This window comes from Emys orbicularis, chromosome 3 (assembly GCF_028017835.1).
Source record: "Emys orbicularis isolate rEmyOrb1 chromosome 3, rEmyOrb1.hap1, whole genome shotgun sequence".
NCBI classification, from domain to species: domain Eukaryota; kingdom Metazoa; phylum Chordata; order Testudines; family Emydidae; genus Emys; species Emys orbicularis.
The window spans coordinates 141,856,635-141,875,099 of NC_088685.1; the positions used below are offsets into that span (position 1 = coordinate 141,856,635).

General features: G+C 42.1%; 1 protein-coding gene across 1 annotated transcript in view; it reads left to right on the forward strand.

The window, feature by feature from the left end:
* WDR64 (WD repeat domain 64) overlaps nucleotides 1-16,000 on the forward strand; it is a 145,030-nt gene extending 129,030 nt beyond the window's left edge. The window contains exons 26-28 of the mRNA XM_065401461.1: nucleotides 2,021-2,101; nucleotides 2,980-3,087; nucleotides 15,932-16,000. Coding sequence (XP_065257533.1) covers nucleotides 2,021-2,101; nucleotides 2,980-3,087; nucleotides 15,932-16,000 — 258 coding nt within the window. The remainder of the gene's footprint in view (nucleotides 1-2,020; nucleotides 2,102-2,979; nucleotides 3,088-15,931) is intronic.
* The last annotated feature ends 2,465 nt before the right edge of the window (nucleotides 16,001-18,465 follow it).

The window sequence follows — 18,465 nt, forward strand, 5'->3', positions numbered from 1 at the left end:
TGCATGTCCCCCTAGGTTGACAGCCAGCATCTCCTTTCTCCTGGTCCCTGTTCACTGAGATTCTAAAAGTGGCATAGTTGGGTCTTACTCCTCCTGGCCCCATGACAGGAGTGTGTGGCTTACTTCAGGGTGATGACAACCATGTGGTTGAGGTATTCTGCCACTTTAGCCCCAAAGGCTGCCAAATATGCTTCCCATTAAGTATGTTGGTCACGGGCTCCAGACATCATTTTTCTCTATTGCCTGCTATTACATCAAAGGGAACAGATGTGGCTTTTGTGGGACAGTCGAATGTTCCCTACAAAGCGAGGAACTATTGGTGATTAGAACCCAACTCTATTGTATGGCAGCTTTAGGTACAGTAGAGGGGGAGAGCAATGTGAAAATAATATACTGGGTAATACTGATGGCATATAATATTAAAATATACTGTATTACTGAAGTGAACTCAATGGCTGAATAGAATGTGGGACAACTCAACAGGTGTGTGCTCTGGTGACTCCTGATTTGCATTTTAGCTTGTGACTTATACTACTTAAGTTGGTAATTTTGAAAAAGATGATCGGGCTGAGAGGCCATATCATCACGTAAGAGGAGACTGCTCTTGTCTTCAGTTACTTTTTTAATTCACGGACACCTCTGAAAGTGTTGACACAATCTTGCTTATTCTATAGGGGACCATGTAAATACATCTCAGCATATTTGCATATTCTTCAAGGTGTGTGTAAATACCTAGAGGTCTGCATAGGCACTTTCAAATCACATGTATGCACCTCAATGAATTAACATTAATTCTGTGATGCTATCAGTGCTGAAGCTAAGAAGTCTAGAAGTCAAACCTGAGATATATGGGAAGAAATTAATGAGGGATTTTTTTAATTCCGAGGATGTGAATTCTCTTAAACTACAACAATTGCATGTGCACTTAAATTATCTACCAGAGGATTCTATAAAAAAGGATTAATATAAAATTTAATTAGGGACTTTCTTTAAAATGCAATTTGATTTTGCAGAAAACGCATATTTCAGCGTTTTATGAAAACCTGACAGTATTTCATTTTTAGATATATTTTTCCCTATTGCATGATCATAAATTGTGTTCCTAGTGGGAAATCAGTACTATATCATATAAGGCTATTGACCTCCAGTGTCAAATTCATGGACTCTAATAAGCTAGGTAGGTTTTAGCAGTCATATTTTTGCATGGATGAATTATCAAAGTACATCCAACATTTGCACAAATTTGGCCTTTCCATCAACATACAGCAGAAATGGCATTTTGTTCCACCTATTTTTTTTTTCCTAATAGGCAGCTGAAGAGTGAAGGGTTGCATGCTCAAAGAGAGATTTCCCACCTGACTCCTCTGAAATGAAACTGTCAGTTGGGAGTGGGGTCCCCTGGGAGTTCCCAGCCCATCATCTCATGGTGACTGGGGTTAGAACTCAGCCCTCCTTTAGCAACATCCCCCAACCAACACACACCCTTAAACCTGACCTAAAAATTATTTTTTAAATTGAGATTATGACCTCATTGGCATATTTATGTTTGTATAAAGAATGCCTGAAGGGTTTTGAAAAATCAGTTTTTTTAAAACTTTTGCTATATCCGGAGTAGCATGTCTGTTTTTCCCAGGTTCCAGGTGTTCATGAGGCATTGGAGTTAAATATGTTTTCAAATAGTTTTGAACTAAAAGTTCTCCCTCCCCTCCCTTACCTTCCCCCCCCTTCCTGCCCTCATTGGCTCAGCTCTCGACCTAGTTAGGTCAACTCTCCATTTGCTATAAAACAAGCAGAACCCCATCCCCCAATTTTTGGACAAAAACCTCCCAGGCCATTTTTATATATGGCAAAGAAACAAAACTGGACACAAACCCAACTTGCAGATGTGATTTTTTTTTCTTTAGTAATATGGAGTGAATGTTACCTGTGCAGATTTATGGAAACTTCACTAGATGCTATCTGTACTATCTTGCTGTTGCCTATAACTGGAAATATGCTGACTCTGTTTTCTATTTTTAAGGTTAATAGACAACCTTTGGAAAGTTTCAAGTCAGGAAACAAAGAGGCTGGTGTTGTGTTTGGGTCTATACCTGTATACAAGGTAAGTTCAAGTTAATCTGCTTTTATACCTCAAGCATTGTCATTGATATAGCAAAAACTGTGAAAATTAGATAACTTTTAAAATCACAAACCCTGTGAGTTGCTATTATAAACTGTCTACTTCTCAATTTAATTTCTTTTGACTTGGCTTGAATTACTCCCTATCCATCTCCATTCAACGGTAGTTAGCATGATAACAGGGCGCCTCCTGTGAAGACTGATCAAAAGACCATTCTGCAAGGTGAGTCTTTCAGCCTTGTACTTCTCCTATTAAAGCTCACGACCTTAAATTTATGCTCAGTCTCTTTTCTTTCAACCAGCCCAAAGACCATTGCTTCTATTTGCACAAGGCGTTGGGCAATATATGCTAATACCATGTCCCACTGAGCATACAAATGCTAAACCTGCATGGGACTTTTCATTCCAGTTTAATTGGCTTACTAATTTATATAAACAACTGCATTAGCGATACAGGCCCAAATGCTGCTCAGTCACATAGCTGTACATCTGCCCCCAACTGATGGGAGAGCATTCAGAGAGCTGGTGAAGAGCATCCTGCCGATCTGGCACACATGATGATCTTCCACTTCCAGCTAATGTGCTTTGGAAATTTGCACCCTGCTTTCTCACAGAAAGAAAAAATAATACAAGGGGGGGACTGATTCTGAACTCCCCTTTCAATGAATTGGGAGAAATTGAGCTGAAGTCAAGAGATATCCATTGGATTTTTATGAGAGTGAGATCAGAATCAGATGTTATTGGTTTAGTGAGCTAAGAGTCTCAAACACTTTGTTATACAGGATGTTAGTTATCAATACAAACTGGTGTGCGCATAGGAGGCTATTCTGTAACTTCACTGCTCTAAATTACTTTTCAAAGGTTCTCAGTCTAACAAGTCACAAACCTCTCCACCAGTTGGGGTCAAAAGAGAAGCAAGACTCAGTTGACACTATCTTCAAAAGGATTAAGCATCATACACTTTATGAGGTAAGTGGATTAGCAATTTCTTCACTTTAGCCCCAGAATGTTTGCCCATCCTTATTGTTATATAAATTTCTTTCCTCTTTCCATTCAATTGATGTGAATACACAGAAATCAATTTTTTGCTACCTGAAACTAGAAATAGGTCTGACCATGACCGATACAAGCTTGTCCAAAGTGTAAGGGCATTTAGATCTGGGGATTTGTGTTAGGCACATCTATCCCAGAAATATTTAATGTAACATCCCATCATCTCCAGTTGTGTTTCATAATGCCATGTCAGGCTGCACCCTTGCTGATATATCGGCTCCATACGAAACAATCAGATTACCTAACAAAGAAAAAAATGAATGGGTGGGAGTAGAAGAGAGAAAAGCTTTAAGAGTTAAAGACAAATCATTTACCATACATACTGCAAATCAAACCCAATAAAGCCAATCAGTTGTTGCTGGAGGTACCATGTATACCTGCTGGACAACAGGTATTTCTCCTTCTGTTTAGAGAAGCCCAAACCAGAACCCTAAAATCTGCACTCTCAAGTGGTTCATATTCAAACACATGAATCCAAATCCATCCTTATGGTTTCAGATCTGCATTGGAACCCAAACTGATCAAGAAGGGCAAGTTTTCATTTGCTGTTTGAAATGCTACTCAAAGTGGCAGAAATCATGGGATCACCCAATCTCTTTTATATATTTATATTTAGAGAGAAGTAAATATTAACATCACTAAACAGTTTAACTAAAAACTACTTTTTTCTCAGAAATGGTCCATACCTGGAACAACTTCTTCTTCCCCCTCCTCCATGAGCTAACATACTAAAAATGGAAGTGTAGGCACAGCAGGGAGAGCAGTTGGAGGGGTTAGATACCCCGAGTACATATCTAGCATTTCAGATGGGATTGTACTTGGTGGCTAGCCTATCCTGCTGCTTGTGCCGCTGTAGCTACACTTCTATTTTTAACACGTTAGTTCGATCAGAGGTAGCACTGGCATGTCTACCCGAACTGGCAATTACACCACCAGCTCAGTGTAGACATACCCTATGATTGGCAGGATTTGGCCTTTCCCACTCTGACTCCTAAAGCCCCCTCTTCCTAGAGGAGACCACTTCTGAAATTGCAGGAGTTTAATCCCCATGAGCTTGCGGCTCTTTCTAGGTTTCCACTTTGAATGAGGTAATCGGGGGTCCAGTCTTTTAACACTCAGCACCTGGAACTCCTGTTGAAATCTTTGGAAGTTCTGCAGGTGAGGGCTTGCAAGATTTGGCACATAGTGTATTTATCAGTAAGCTTTTGGGACCAATTCTAATGATGTTCAAGTCAATGGCAATACTTTCCTTAAGTTAAATGGGAGCAGGATCTAGGACTATTATCATGGCTGTGATAAAGATGCATGTGTTAAACTTTGGACTGAACTTGTTGATGACACCCAGGAGATGTCACAGAGATGTAGTTTATAATATGTAAATAGCACAGAAAATTAAGCTGAACAGTTATTGAAATAAACATCATATGTCCTAGAAAAGACAATGGAACAAATATTCAAAAGGAAATCTAACTCTTATTTTGTTTCCTCCTAAGTCAGAGTGGAGAACTTCCAAAAAGTCATTTTAAAATTTATCTTTTCTACCATGTCTGATTAATATTTTCTCAGTAAGAAATATTTCCAGTAGAGTGTAGAACTGTATAGAGCTCACTCAGCACTTACACTAGCAAGGGTTAACGTGTAGCTAAATGCTCTGCTTTGTCTTACAGCCATCACGTTTATCCAAGAGAAGAAGTGCAAAAAATAGCCAGGCTCCAGCGGCAAATGTGGTCCAGTCCTTAGTCCCCTCCAATTCCTTCCAAGTTGCAAAACCCTAAAAACTGCCACTGCCGTTATCAAAAATAAACCTTGATATCACTGCAAATCATATGTAGTCAAAGTAATCGTTACTGGTAAACCAACAAGCACAGCCTGTGTGTCCAACTTCTTTATTTCCAGTGCTCCAGCAATATTGTGTTAATTTATGTATCAGTAGCTCCTGTTGTCACATCATGCCCCATATTCTTTATAGAAATATGCTTATTATATGAATTTGGCATAACTAAAATGTATTTTATGCAAAATGGGTCATGTAAGTTATCATTGGAAAGGTTATCATTTACTGAATATGATTATCCTATTTGTATGCATGTATCATTTCTGTATCTGAAGTTAGGAATATTAGCTCTGTATCAATTGCAAAAGTGTTTGCATCTGGGGGACGCCCACCAGACAGTAGGCAATCAGCCTGAATGGGCCATTGGGAGAACAAGAAGATTTTTGAAGATACTAATCTCCCGCCTTCCTGAGACGTTTCCTGGGTTGCTGCTTTGACATTGCAGGGTCATGTGATCATGTCATCTGATACTGGATTCCATCTTGGACTGCTGGTATTTTCCACTAGGACGGGGTGGGGGTTGGACTGGGAAACAAAAGATTCCCGCCATATGTAAATCCTATTTAAGGCTGGGAAGTGAGTCAATCAAGGTTGCTGGTTCTTCACTGAATCCCCACCCAGGATGAGTGCTGGAAACAACTAAGACTGACCTAGGGAGAAGGAATGGGACCTAGGCTAAGAAAGGGTCTGGCCTGTGAAAAGGAATACCTGAAACTCTAAGCTGCAAGCAGTGCAGTTTACCTTCAAGAAACTCCGCAACCTGCATAAAACAACATTTAGGGTGAGAAATTACTATTTGTAGCCAATTTCTTTAATGTATTAAGCCTAGTTGGCGTGTTTTGTTTTATTTGCTCAGTAATCTGCTTTGATCTGTTTGCTATCCCTTACCACATAAAATGTACCTTTTGTAGTTAATAAACTTGTTTTGTTTTGTTTTTTTTAATTCTAAAACCCCGTTTGTGTACTTCATAACTGGGGGTGCAAAAAGCTGTGCATATCTTCCACAGTGAGGGAGGGGGGCAAATTTAATAAGCTTACACTTATAGACCCCTCTACAGCGCAAGACAATATAATTTTGGGTTTACACTCCAGAGGGTGTGTGCACCAGAGTGCTGGGCAATTTCCCAAGCTGTCTTCCCACACAGAGCTGATGGGAGGGAGGGAGAGAGAGCAAGCAGGACCGTGTGAGGGAGCCCAGGATGGTGGACCAGGCAGGCTCAGTGGAACCCCAAATACATCAGGTGGCATCCCGGAAAGGGGGTCCAACCCGTCACACCTGTATCCTGGAAATCCACTGTTTTCCAGTCTCAGATGATGTGGGGAAACACTCTTAGCGTAAGCATCCTGCCACTGCATGGAGTCACCAAAAATAGTTTGTTGTTCTCATATCAGTCATGCGCGAACAGGTGATCTGATTTTTTTTTTTTTTTTTTTAGTACATGAGTGTTCTGCATTATTATATAGTTGTATTATGATAATGGATGTGTGTGTATCATCTGAGGCTTTTTTAACCATTTACTCTTAGGAAAACTTGGTTTATTTTTATTTTAAGACCATAATCCTGTGATGCGTACTGAGGGAAAACTCCCTTTAACTTCAGCAGTTTCCCCCAAGTTAGGTGTGCAAGGGTGAGAACCAAAAGTTGAATAAAATTAGATATTACAGTAGAATCTCACTAACTTTCATTCTTCTTTTGCAAATCCAGCAACTGACATACATCTATCTCTCGGGCCTCTGTTTCTCAGCAAAGATTTAATGGAAACATATGATCTAAATGCAGCACTTACTAAAACTTCCTTTCCAAAATATCCTATACTGCAGTACATTACTAGGAGTACATCAGCTATTGTCATGGTGGTTTGCATGCTAATTTGCAACATGCTTCTGCAATTAGTGTGGATTGCTGAGGTTCTTGTACATAAGTTAAGTATAAAAGAAAATAAAACTGGGGAAAGACTTGGCAGCTACCACAACTGAATTTCATTCATGATTGGGGTAGCAATCCTGTAATTTGTCATGCAATTAAGCTGTGTGAAGAATTCCATTTTAGGCTTAACCAACTGTGTCCAGTACCACTGGTACTTTATCATTTAATATTTGTATTCTGATAGTGCCCATAACACACTAGGGACTTTCCAAACATTTTTCCTCCTCCCTGACTTAAGAATGAGCTTCACTCCTGGGCACTGGTGTGCCAATGTTATCCTTCTCACATTCATTCACCTTACTTCAATTCCTAACGGAGCCTGGGCCAACCTTGAATTGCTGCAGTGTGTGTGCCTGTGTAGTGTCCTGTATTTCAGAAGTTCTATACTCTGGGAGTGCATATCTAAGGGGCTGGCCATCCTGCAGACACTGACATGCCCACAAGATGAGCTGCCTACTTCATGATGTTGTTGGGGAAGAACAGAGTGAGTATGGAGGGGAACACAGTGCAGGGAATGAAAGAGGAGGGGGATGAAAGGAGAAAGGAAAACAATTATTTTAAAAGATTAACTTGAGGGCAAACAGAGACAAGAGTACCAAGGAAGATAATGAATGGAGGAAAGAGAAGAGAGGACAACGGGGGAGGTTTTTCATTGTTTCATAGAAAGTTTAATGCTAAAGAGTAACAATTTACGGGTGCTGATGATGGAAATCATGGAAATAATGTATTTGGTGGTGGTGTTACTACTTCAAGCCAGGAGGTCTGACAGCACCACTGACAATAAAGCAAGTTTGATTTGCATATATTTTATATATTGTTACCAGACTACAATATACTGTGTCTGTTATGCTTTGTGCTACCAAGAAAGCAATTGAGCTCAGAAAGGTAGACAAAGAGATGGTCACAACAAGAATGATTAAGAGCTATGAAACTCTTAACCCAACTGAGACAAGGTCTGGATTAGCTGTTCACCTTTGGAATAAGACTGTCCATGTAGACTGGCAACTAGGGAATGCCTGTACCACATTAGGGTGTCTTTATATGTGTCATCCATTTGCATAGTTGGACACTGGCTAATGTTGGTTCTGTGCTTGTTGATCAGGTCTAGTCCTCAAGGCTGGGAGAGTCTAAGTGAACCACATTGTATAACATCTGTTATCATCCTTATCGTTTAAGAATGAAATACAAGAACGCAAGTTCTAGTCCCATCTACCAAGTAATTTGTTTATTGTGGCTTGGTAAAGACAGGACAGGCTACCATCCCACTGGGCTTTCCAAACCCTGGCTTCATCAAGGAACTTGAGTTAGGGAGGTAGCACACAGATTTTTTTTCAGATCTAAAGGAATCAAACTAGAAAAGCCAAAGGAGGGAGCCATAGACCGCAGGAAAATCCGGGATGATGGTTGCTTATTATCCTGTTGGTAGAAGCAAGTAAGGAAGATGAACCCATTGTCTGCACTGTCTCAACTAAGACACAGAAAGCAAAGTAGATATGCGGTGTCAATAATGCGCCTTTACTGAATGATTTTTGTGATCAGTCATACATAATTCCATAATTCCTAATTTGCCACCAAATTCAGCACTGGTCTGCTGCAATACGTAGGATGCCTTGTGGAATAATACATGGGGCCTTGCCTACATCTGTATGTTGTCTTTAATTTTCCCTTGGAATATTCTCTATCATTAATATGTAGTAGAATTTATATACAGGCCAATCTATTTTAGGTACTAATATGGCCCCTATCACTGTAGCATCTGAGTATTTAATGTATTTCTCCTCACAACATCCTGGTGAGGTAGAGAAGTACTACTGTCCCCATTTTTCTGATGGGGAACTGAGGCACAGATGGCTAGATTCACAAAGGAACTTGGGTTCCTAGAAAATCACTGGAATTCACAAAGTCCAGATGTTACCAGATCTGATAACAGATGTTATACAATGTGGTTCAGTGCCTAGGTTAGATGGGCATCTCAGAATGGAATTCACAAAAGCCATCATCCTAAGTGGGGTGCTGCCTAAGCTAGCCCATGGTGCATTTTTATAAAGGAAACTAATGCATCACACAACTGTAACTTGCACTGTTAAACTATGGTTTCATTCCATAATGTTCCTTATATGACTGTATCTGAACCTAGATAGTTTTTTCCAGTGCTGGAATAAATCTCACCATCACAATTCATCTGTAGTAAAGGTAGTATCTCATCAGAATTCAAGGTATAACATATCCAGACTGACTGCCTTTTCGGATTGAATTATATTCCTAACTGCTTTCCTCTGGTTTGATTTGCTTTTCAAGGTAGAGTGCCTCCACCTATATGAGTCAAATTCTATTAAACTCTTTCTTTGTTATATATTCTTCCTTGGCAGCTGAGTTTAAACATATCAAATATTGTCTCTGCATAGATCAATCTTCTTTCACTGACGTTCCCAACCTGACCAATTCCAACATTGTATGTGCTTGTCCCCACAAAGGTAGGGGGCTAGGCATTTTATGAAATCTAAACAAAGAAATGCACTTTGTCAGTGGTTCTCCATAGCAGTCAGTGTGGTATGTCAAATCACAAATAGTTTCGTCCTGATTCTGTATTCTTGTCCAGAGAGGCTCTCTCTCACGCTCTCGTATACAGTGTATCTTTGAAAATGAAAATTTTTTTAGAGAACTGCCTTAAAAAGGGGCTGAAACGTTACTCATATATTCTGCCACCTATCAACTCTGGGAATAAGGAAATAGCCTGAGAGTGTGCTTCTACTGACCGGGGATATGGAGCTGATACGGTCCTCTGCTTATTACTTCTTTGGCTTCTTTGCCCCTCTTCCAGTGGCTGCGTTCCCCAAAGCCTGCCTCCATCAGCGGTTGCATCTGGGCAACCTGACAGCAGTAATCTCAGAAGAGCAAGGCTGCACACCTCCTGCTACTGAAAGCAAGGCCCAGTGCTGCTCTGTAGTGTTAGTGCTGGAAGATCAGGAATTGGGGCTGATGCTGCAGGGTCAGGGCCGGCGCTTCCATTTACGCGACCTAGGCGGTCGCCTAGGGCGCCAGGATTTGGGGGGGCGGCAATTCGGCAGCAGGGGGTCCTTCCGCGTTCCGGGTCTTCGGCGGCAATTCTGCAGCAGGTCCTTCACTCGCTCCGGGACCCGCCGCCAAAGTGCCCCGAAGACCGGGAGCGCGGAAGGACCCCCCCGCCGCAGAATTGCCGACGACGACCAGGAGCGTGGAGGGACCCCCGCCTAGAGCACCAAAAACCCTGGCGCCGCTCCTGTGCAGGATCATTGTTAGAGGTAGAGTCCTTTGGGGCTAGCTGTGGGGTTAATGCAAGGATTAAGGGGTGGAACTGGATTTCTGCCTCATTCCATTGTGAAGTTGTTGGGAAGGCAATTGGCAAGAGAGGTGGAATGTCATCACTAATCCACATACTGGTGTTTACTAGCACATCATGGGGGTATTGGCGGAGAGAGATTGGGGATAGAAAGTTATCTGTCTCTGTCCTTACAAAGGATGCTGTACAACCTGCAATCATCCTTTGAGATGCTGCCATTGACAATAAGATATGGTGCCTCCCTCACACTGTCACATTGCTCTTATGCTGCTCATGAAAACAAGCATGAGCAAATGCCGGGTTAGTGGGACAGTGCTAGGTACTCCTGCGTCTATTCAGAGTGACTATGGCAGAGGTGGGCAAATTATGGCCCCCGGGCCACATCCAGCCCACGGGACCCTCCTGCCCGGCCCCTGAGCTCCTGCCCCGGAAGCTGCGCGGTGGCGTGGCTGGCTCCAGCAGGGCGGTGCAGCTGTAGCACCGCCAGCCACCGGTGCTCCAGGCAGCGCGGTAAGGGGGCAGGGAGGTTGGATAGAGGGCAGGGGAGTTCGGGGTGGCGGTCGGGGGAGGGGGTGTGGGTAGGGGTCGGGGCAGTCAGAGGGCAGGGAACAGGGGGGTTGAATGGGGGCAGGGGTCCTGGGGGGGCAGTCAGGAATGAGAGCAGGGGTTGGATGGGGTGGCGGGGGGCAGTCAGGGGCACGGGTTCGGGGGGCTGACAGGGAACAGGGCGGGTTGGATGGGGCAGGAGTCCCAGGGGGGCTGTCACGAGGGGAGAAGCAGGAGGGGTCGGATAGGGGGCGGGGCCAGGCCACACCTGGCTGTTTGGGGAGGCACAGCCTCCGCTAACCGGCCCTCCATACAATTTTGGAAACCCAATGTGGCCCTCAGGCCAAAAAGTTTGCCCGCCCCTGACCTATGGCTACAGTGGCATGAGGAAGTGTGATGCGGTGGACTAGGCCCAAAGGCCCCCTGCTGGAGGCCTCAGGGTCCTGCCACACCCATCTCAGGAAAGGAGCAGGAGAGAGGCCCTCCAAGCAGCCAATGAGTGAGGCTGCAGGGGAAGCAGCCAATCAGGGCCCAGCAGGCTCATATATAAGGAGCTGCCAGGGCAGGTTGAGTTCAATCTGCTTGCAGGGACTGGGGAGAGCAAGAGGTGTGCCTGGTTGGTTGGCTGCAGGGACTACGATAGGTAGTTGCTGTCAGGGAAAAGGAACATTAGGGAATAGCTTCTGGATGATTGCCAGGACTCAACTAAGACAGACTACAGGGAAGTGGTCCAGGGAAAAGCAGTTACTTAAAGGGATGTGGCATGTGGCTGCAACTTAGAAGGTCCCTGGGCTGGGACCCAGAGTAGTGGGCGGGCTGGGTTCTCCCCAATAGCCGTTGGGAGGTGGCTGTGCCCTAAGAGAAGGAAGTTTAGACAGGTCCAGGGAAAGGACTGTACATGGAACTGTTGAAGGGGGCTGAACTGAGGCTGATCCAGCTGGAGAGCTGGGATCAGAGGACTCAAGGGCAGGTGAAAAGCGTTCAGGAAGGAAGCCCTGGGGGGTGCTCCTCCACCCCAGAGCAGGCACCTTTGCACATAAACTGGCCAACTGGGGCACTAAGATAGGCCCTGTTGGTGAGACTGAGGACTGCAGCCCAGGGAGGGCTACAGAGACGTTGCCAATGGAGGGATACCATGATGGGCCCTGTTGGACTGTGAAGGGTCTGAGTGCAGGGAGGGCTACAGGACATTACTGAGGGCTTTGAGATAGGTCCATTTGGACAGTGTACTCCAGAAGGGGTTTGTTTTGTTTGCACATGGACTGTGGATGACTTGGCTGGACGTCTGAGTCACCGAAGACCCGCCTGACAAGCGCAGTGGCTGACGGAGCACCGTGAGCTGAGAAACTGAGAACTGGAGGCACCACACACTCGACCAGGGAGGCGCTTGTGAGAGATGGGTCCCACCCCATTATGGGAAGCTTATATAACTGCTGTACTTGTTCTACAGCCAACGAGAGGACTTTGCTATTGCAGGCTGCCAATCCAGCACTTGCAATGAGAACTAAATTCTCTTTTTAACAGTATCAATACACATTTGAAATCAGGAGATTTTTAGCAGTGGCTCCTGTTGAAATACAACTTCTGTTGCCAGAGGTCTGAGCCAAACTCAGCTCTTGCGTAAGGCATAGCTCCCATTGACCTCAATGTGAGTTGCACTTGCGTGGTTGAATGTGGTCTTCTGAGGTTTAGGAAGACAAGCTTGGGGTCAGATCTATTTTTAGCTTCAGATAAGTGCAGATTTTAAAGGAAAAGTTGGCTTCTCGCTCTTTCTGTAGTGATTACTGATCCTATTAAACCTAACTTAGATGTTTCAAGTCACTGTATGACTTTGGGCAGTGATGAATTACAGGCAAGTTTGTGGAGCAAGCCAATCAAATCAAACTTTTCATGCAGAAAAACTGATTAGCGCATGATTCAACTGCCAGATTCAACAGCAGACATAAGCGGCTAGAGGAAAGACGATAAATAGGCTAAGATAATGTGAAATGGGTTGATCAGAAGCTATCTGGATTTATAAGGTCAGGACATGATGGAGCATATGTTCTTCCTTTGGCTCCCTCTTTATGACTAATCTTTATGACTAAAATCCTAGAAAACGTCAGGCCATTATTTTCAGCTGACCCAGAAATAGCAATCTGTGTATATGTTAATTAGAGATATTAAAAAAGAAAACCCTAAGGATTTGTTTGTTAATGGTGCCTGGCTCATCCCCCAGGCTGCTGACCAATAACTGAAACAACCCAATAATACCAAAAAAATCTCTTTGGTCAGGATAACACTATTACCAGACCTATCGACAGACTAAAATTCCTCAGTGCCCCCAAAGAGTTCCTCTTTAGAAGATCAGACTTCTACTAGTATGTCCCACTAAATAAATCACCCTACTACTTAGGTAGGCTTTACTATATAAGCATGGGAGTAGCGTTGCGGGAAAGCTTTGATCAGGGTCTCTGTGCTTTACTTCCCCTACAGTCAGATTTACAGGATAGATGCTGACCTTAATTACGTTGTAGTGAATCTATGAAATTACTCTGGATTTACATCAATGTAATTGAGATTGGTATTTGACCCCTAATTGCTTTTATTTGCTTTACTGTATATATTACAAGGCATATCTACAGAATCTTAGGCATGTTTAAAGAAAGGTTAATGGAAATTTCAAGTTGTGTACATGCCCCACTGAGTAACAGTCCTTCTTTCCCCTCCACACCCATCTTTTCTATTTATGACCCTCACTGTTCCATCAATTTTAAAATGTAAGCTCAATGGGGCTTGTTTTGTGAGGTGCATAGCATATTTTTTGTTCTCAAAACTACTGTTTATGCCCTTGCATGTGGCTGTTTGTTTGAAACCAATGTGATATCTGAAGATGACAGATTAGAGAGCAACTCTATTAAACAATCTGTAGTTGATTTGTGTTAAATAAATGTTTTACCCACTCCATTGCAGGATGAGCATAAACCTACCAAATAGCTTTCCTGCCGTCAGCGTACAATCATCTGAGGACAAGTGCTAAAATTGATAACCCAATGAATAGTGTTGTGAGTTAAACTATTAAACTAGATACTGTTTTAAAATCAAAATTCCAGCCTCCATTACTCTCCTGTGGCACCGCAATATTAAAATGTTTTACAGTAAAATATTTTTTCTTGTGTAGTATCCTCTTTTTCTATCTAAAAAGCAAGCCCAGCCCTTTTCTGGCATCAGAAATAATATCTAACATTAATATAGCACCTTTCATCCTAAAGCGCTTTGAGCTGCGCAGCGTTCACTACCTTTGGCATGACATACAGCACCTGTTTAATAACACTATAAAATAGCAAGGACTGTATTGTGTTTAGTAATCTCCACTGAAATCAGTGGAGAGTTCTGCTTAAAACATAATGACGCAATATGGGCCATAAATGACTTTTACCATATCTAAAGACACTGTAGGGCAAATTAGAACTGCTCAAAAATAAATATGGTCCAGGATCCCAGATTAAACATCCATTTCCTGAGAAACATGCTGTAGGAACTTAATCAAAAGTGGACAAGACACTAGGTTTTATTTTATACTTTGACCAAAAGATTAATAGATTAAGGCCAAAAGGGACCATTATGATCCTTTAGTCTGACCTTATGCATGACCCAGACCAAATAACATAACTCAGTAACTTCTGTTTGAGCTATAGTCTATCTGTTAGAAAGACATCCAGTCTTGTTTAGAGACTTTAGGGATGGAGAATCCACGATGTTCTGATGGTTAATTACTCTCTCTGTTAAAAAAATGTATGCCTCATTTCTAGTCTGAATTTGCCTACTTTCAGCTTCTTATGCCTTTTCCTGCTAGACTCAAGAGGGATCCGCTATCAGAAATCTCTTAGCCATGCAGATCCTTGTACAATGTGATCAAAACACCTCTCATTATAAGGCATATTTACCAGATCTTTCATCATTTTATAGCACAGTCTCACTAATGCTGCATGCAGAAGTAATACCATTTCCCTAGTCCTGCGTGGTATTCCTCTGCTTACACATCTGTGGATGGCATTCACTCATGTTGAATTGGTTGTCTACCATGATGACCCCCTAAGGCTTCTTCAGTGTCATTGTGTTCCAGAACAGTCCTCCATCTTAGAAGTGTGAGCTCCATTCTTTGTTTCTAGATGTATGACCTTTCATTTGGCTGTACTAAAATGCATATAGTTCAAATAGGCCTAACTTACCAAGTGGACCCTGTCATCTGAGAGTTTTTCCAGCAAAGTTTTTATATTTTCTTCCAGATCATTGATAAAGATAGTGACTAGCACTGGGCTGGGAACAGATCTCTGCAGGACCACACTAGGAGCACTCCCATTGGAGGGCAAGTCGCAATCTACAATTACTTTTTGTGATCTATCAGTTTTTAATCCATTTAATGTGGGCTGCATTGATTTTGTATAGTGTTCGTTTTCTGATCAGTGTGTCATGCAGGACTAAGTCAAATGCCTTACAGAACTCTTATGTCAACAGTTACCTTTATCAACCAAACTTGCCAACTCATCAAAAACAGTATGAACGTTGTTTGAGACCTACGTCACACCATGTTGGTTGGCATTAAATATGCTACCAGCTAATTTTTTACTAATTGCATCACACCTCAGCCCTTTCATGATTTTTGTCCAGTTCACCAGCCTATCGTTACCTGGGTCATTTACATTTTTAAAATATTGGCACATTAGTATATTCCTCGTCCTCTAAAACTTTCCCCCATGTTCTAAGATGTGTTAAAAATTAACATTCATGGTTCAGAGACTTCCTTGGCCAATTCTTTTGATACTTCTGTGTGTAAGTTGTCCAGCCCTATCTATTTAACAATGTTTAATGACCATTTTAACATCATCCTTAGTTACTGATGGAATTTTGTTGTAAAATATGACTACGTCAACCTGCTTCTTTCCAACTACAGAATGGAAATATTTACTGAATATATGTGTCTTATGATTGGCGATTTTACTATCTTTATCTAGTATCAGACCTGTACCCTACTAGGATTTCATTTGTTCCTGATTTAAGAAATTTCTTGTTAGTGCCCTTTTATTCTTACTGGCCATAGACTTTTTTAGCTTATCTTATTGTCTGCATTTCCTAAATGCTGATTTGTACTCAGATTGCTATCAGCTTCGCCATTGTTCCATTTGTTGATGATATTCCCAATAGCACAGTGGCCATGCCCTAACAATGCTATATGCAGTACTGACTAATGGGTCAATCTAGTGCTGAATGAAGTTAATGGAATGATTTCCACTGACTTCAGTCGGCAATGGTCCAGGCTCCGAGAGGGAAGAATGCTATGTACAAAATCACCCTAATAAGAGACACATACTTCATTTCAATAAGAAGACTATTTTAGCATTTTATCTATGCATTGCACAATGCAGACAGAATAATTCTTTAGCAGGAATATTGTAGTTCGTTGTATTGTAGACCTTTCTCTCTACAGATTGGAAAGGAGAAAATTGCTTCTCTCTCTGTTCTACCATCATGACAGTAGGCATTGAATTCTTAGCCCATGTGCCAAAAAGCTTGATCCTGTACCCTTTGAAGCCAGTGGGAATTTCCACCAGGGTCTTCAACGAGCTCAGGATTCTGCTTACACTCCACTCATTGTAGAACAGTCGTATGGACCAGTCTCAGGGAGGGTCCATGTCACTTGGAGGAATTGTACCAAAATTGCAGAATCTAAAAATATTTCCTCAGCAAGATAAAGTAGTGATGTACCCTCACTCAGTTTGGCCTGGGCACCAGTGAGGTTACCAATCTTTTTATTGGGATCTACTAATAAGCACTGGTTTAATAATTCCTTTGATGCTATTAGTCATGGGTTTTCAGTACAGATTACTGTCCTTTTATCACTGGAATTGCATTTGTTTGCATTCTAGATCTTTTCCTTCACTGCCCCACTGCTTTATTCCTACAGAATTCCAAGCATGTTAAAGCCAAATGGAAATCCATATTCCTGTGTATCAGACCAATTGTTATACTTTGCAAAGTAGCCATGCTAACACACATGCCTGTTTCTTTTAGCATCCTAGAAGCTTATGGTTTCTCTGGCTGCACTAGTTAGTTTGCCTGAAATTTATTATAGCCCTTGCTAATGCTTTACAAAACCTGGGATACTCTTTAATATCCCTCACCCGCTGGGGCACCTCAATATGAATAGCATCGACAACGCCAGTATACCTAGACCCAAAAATCTTTGTGATATAGCCTCCACTATAATAACTCCCAGTTTTTGGCTTGGGGTTTGTTGGAGAAGGAACACAAAGGTACCAGTTGTTGTCCTGCTCTTCAATAAATTTACCCAGGCTTCTGGATCCTCTGAGCAAAGTTTCAAAAGAAACACTGTGCACCTGGTTTGCAAGATAGCGAATAGAAGAGCCTGATGCAGAAAACTTCCCTGAGTTGAGTGATGCTTTTTGAAAGGGTGAAACCTAGTTCTATCCATTGCTCAGGGTGCATTTGTCCATGGATATCTACAATAAGGCCTCCTATTATCTGCGATTTCGCTTATCTCACACTTTATAAAGTCTCCCCAGGCTTTTTCTGCTTGGGAAATTCCAAAGGTAGCTTCTTCCTTTTCCCTGTTGGCATCCAGCTTGATCCTCTGGAGATGATTTATAAGAAGATATGGGGAGAAACTACCATTAAGGCTTCTGATTTCTTTAGCAAGAATCTGAACAATCTCTATTCCTGTCCTGATTTGTAGCCACCTTGCATTTCTGAAAGTCTTAAATGTTTCCTGGAGGACAATTATGAGAGAAAATACAAGATAATGTGTTTGAATCCCAGCAACCAGCATCTCAATCAGGGATGTCTTCAGGTTTCACTGTTCCATCATGCGGGACAGAAATAATCAGGCTCATATTGCCCACTTGGTATTCAGTGTAATGGCTGTGGCCAAAGATGATCTCCCTGGTTTCAACAGGCTTCAGGGTCAAATACAAAATGCAAACATGCTACCACCACATTTTTTCAGCTGGAGCCTGAGTTTAGTAACGTGTAATGTATCAGTACCTAAAGAAAAACCAAAACACATATTGTAAGAGGTTTTACAATGGGGATGAAAAAAAAATCTCTGGTGCTCTATCATGAGGCAATTTTCAGCTGCTGCTAAAATAACTGTAGCTGAAGATTAGCCAGTTTTGGTTTAACTGCCTTCAGAGCAAAGTGGTGGGAGGCATGCATCTATGGGAGAGACTGATAGATGCACTCCTTTAGTGTGACTGGACAGAACTGATATAGCCTCACATTTCATTAATTTTCATGGATGTTCTATAGGAAAGTGTTACTGAAGAATTGAGTAAGGGGATGGCTCTGTCACAGACTCCCTGGATGGTGGCAGGCTACTAGGCCATTGACCCAGAAAACACAGAAAGGCAAAAGGGGGATAGAAGTCCCAAAGGCTCAGGGCTGGGTAAAATAGTCACAGGCAACATTTTTTGACTAAAAACTTTTACTATTTTCAGGTCTGAAACTTCAATGAGATTGAAACAACTTTTTAAATCTTTAAAGTCTTTCAATAAAATTGAGCAAAGAATTTTTTTCAATCTTGAAAAATTGAGAGCTACTCCTCAATAATTTACAAACTTGTGAATTTTAGAAAAACTGCTAGCAGAGCCCTCCCCCTCAAAAAGCTACAGG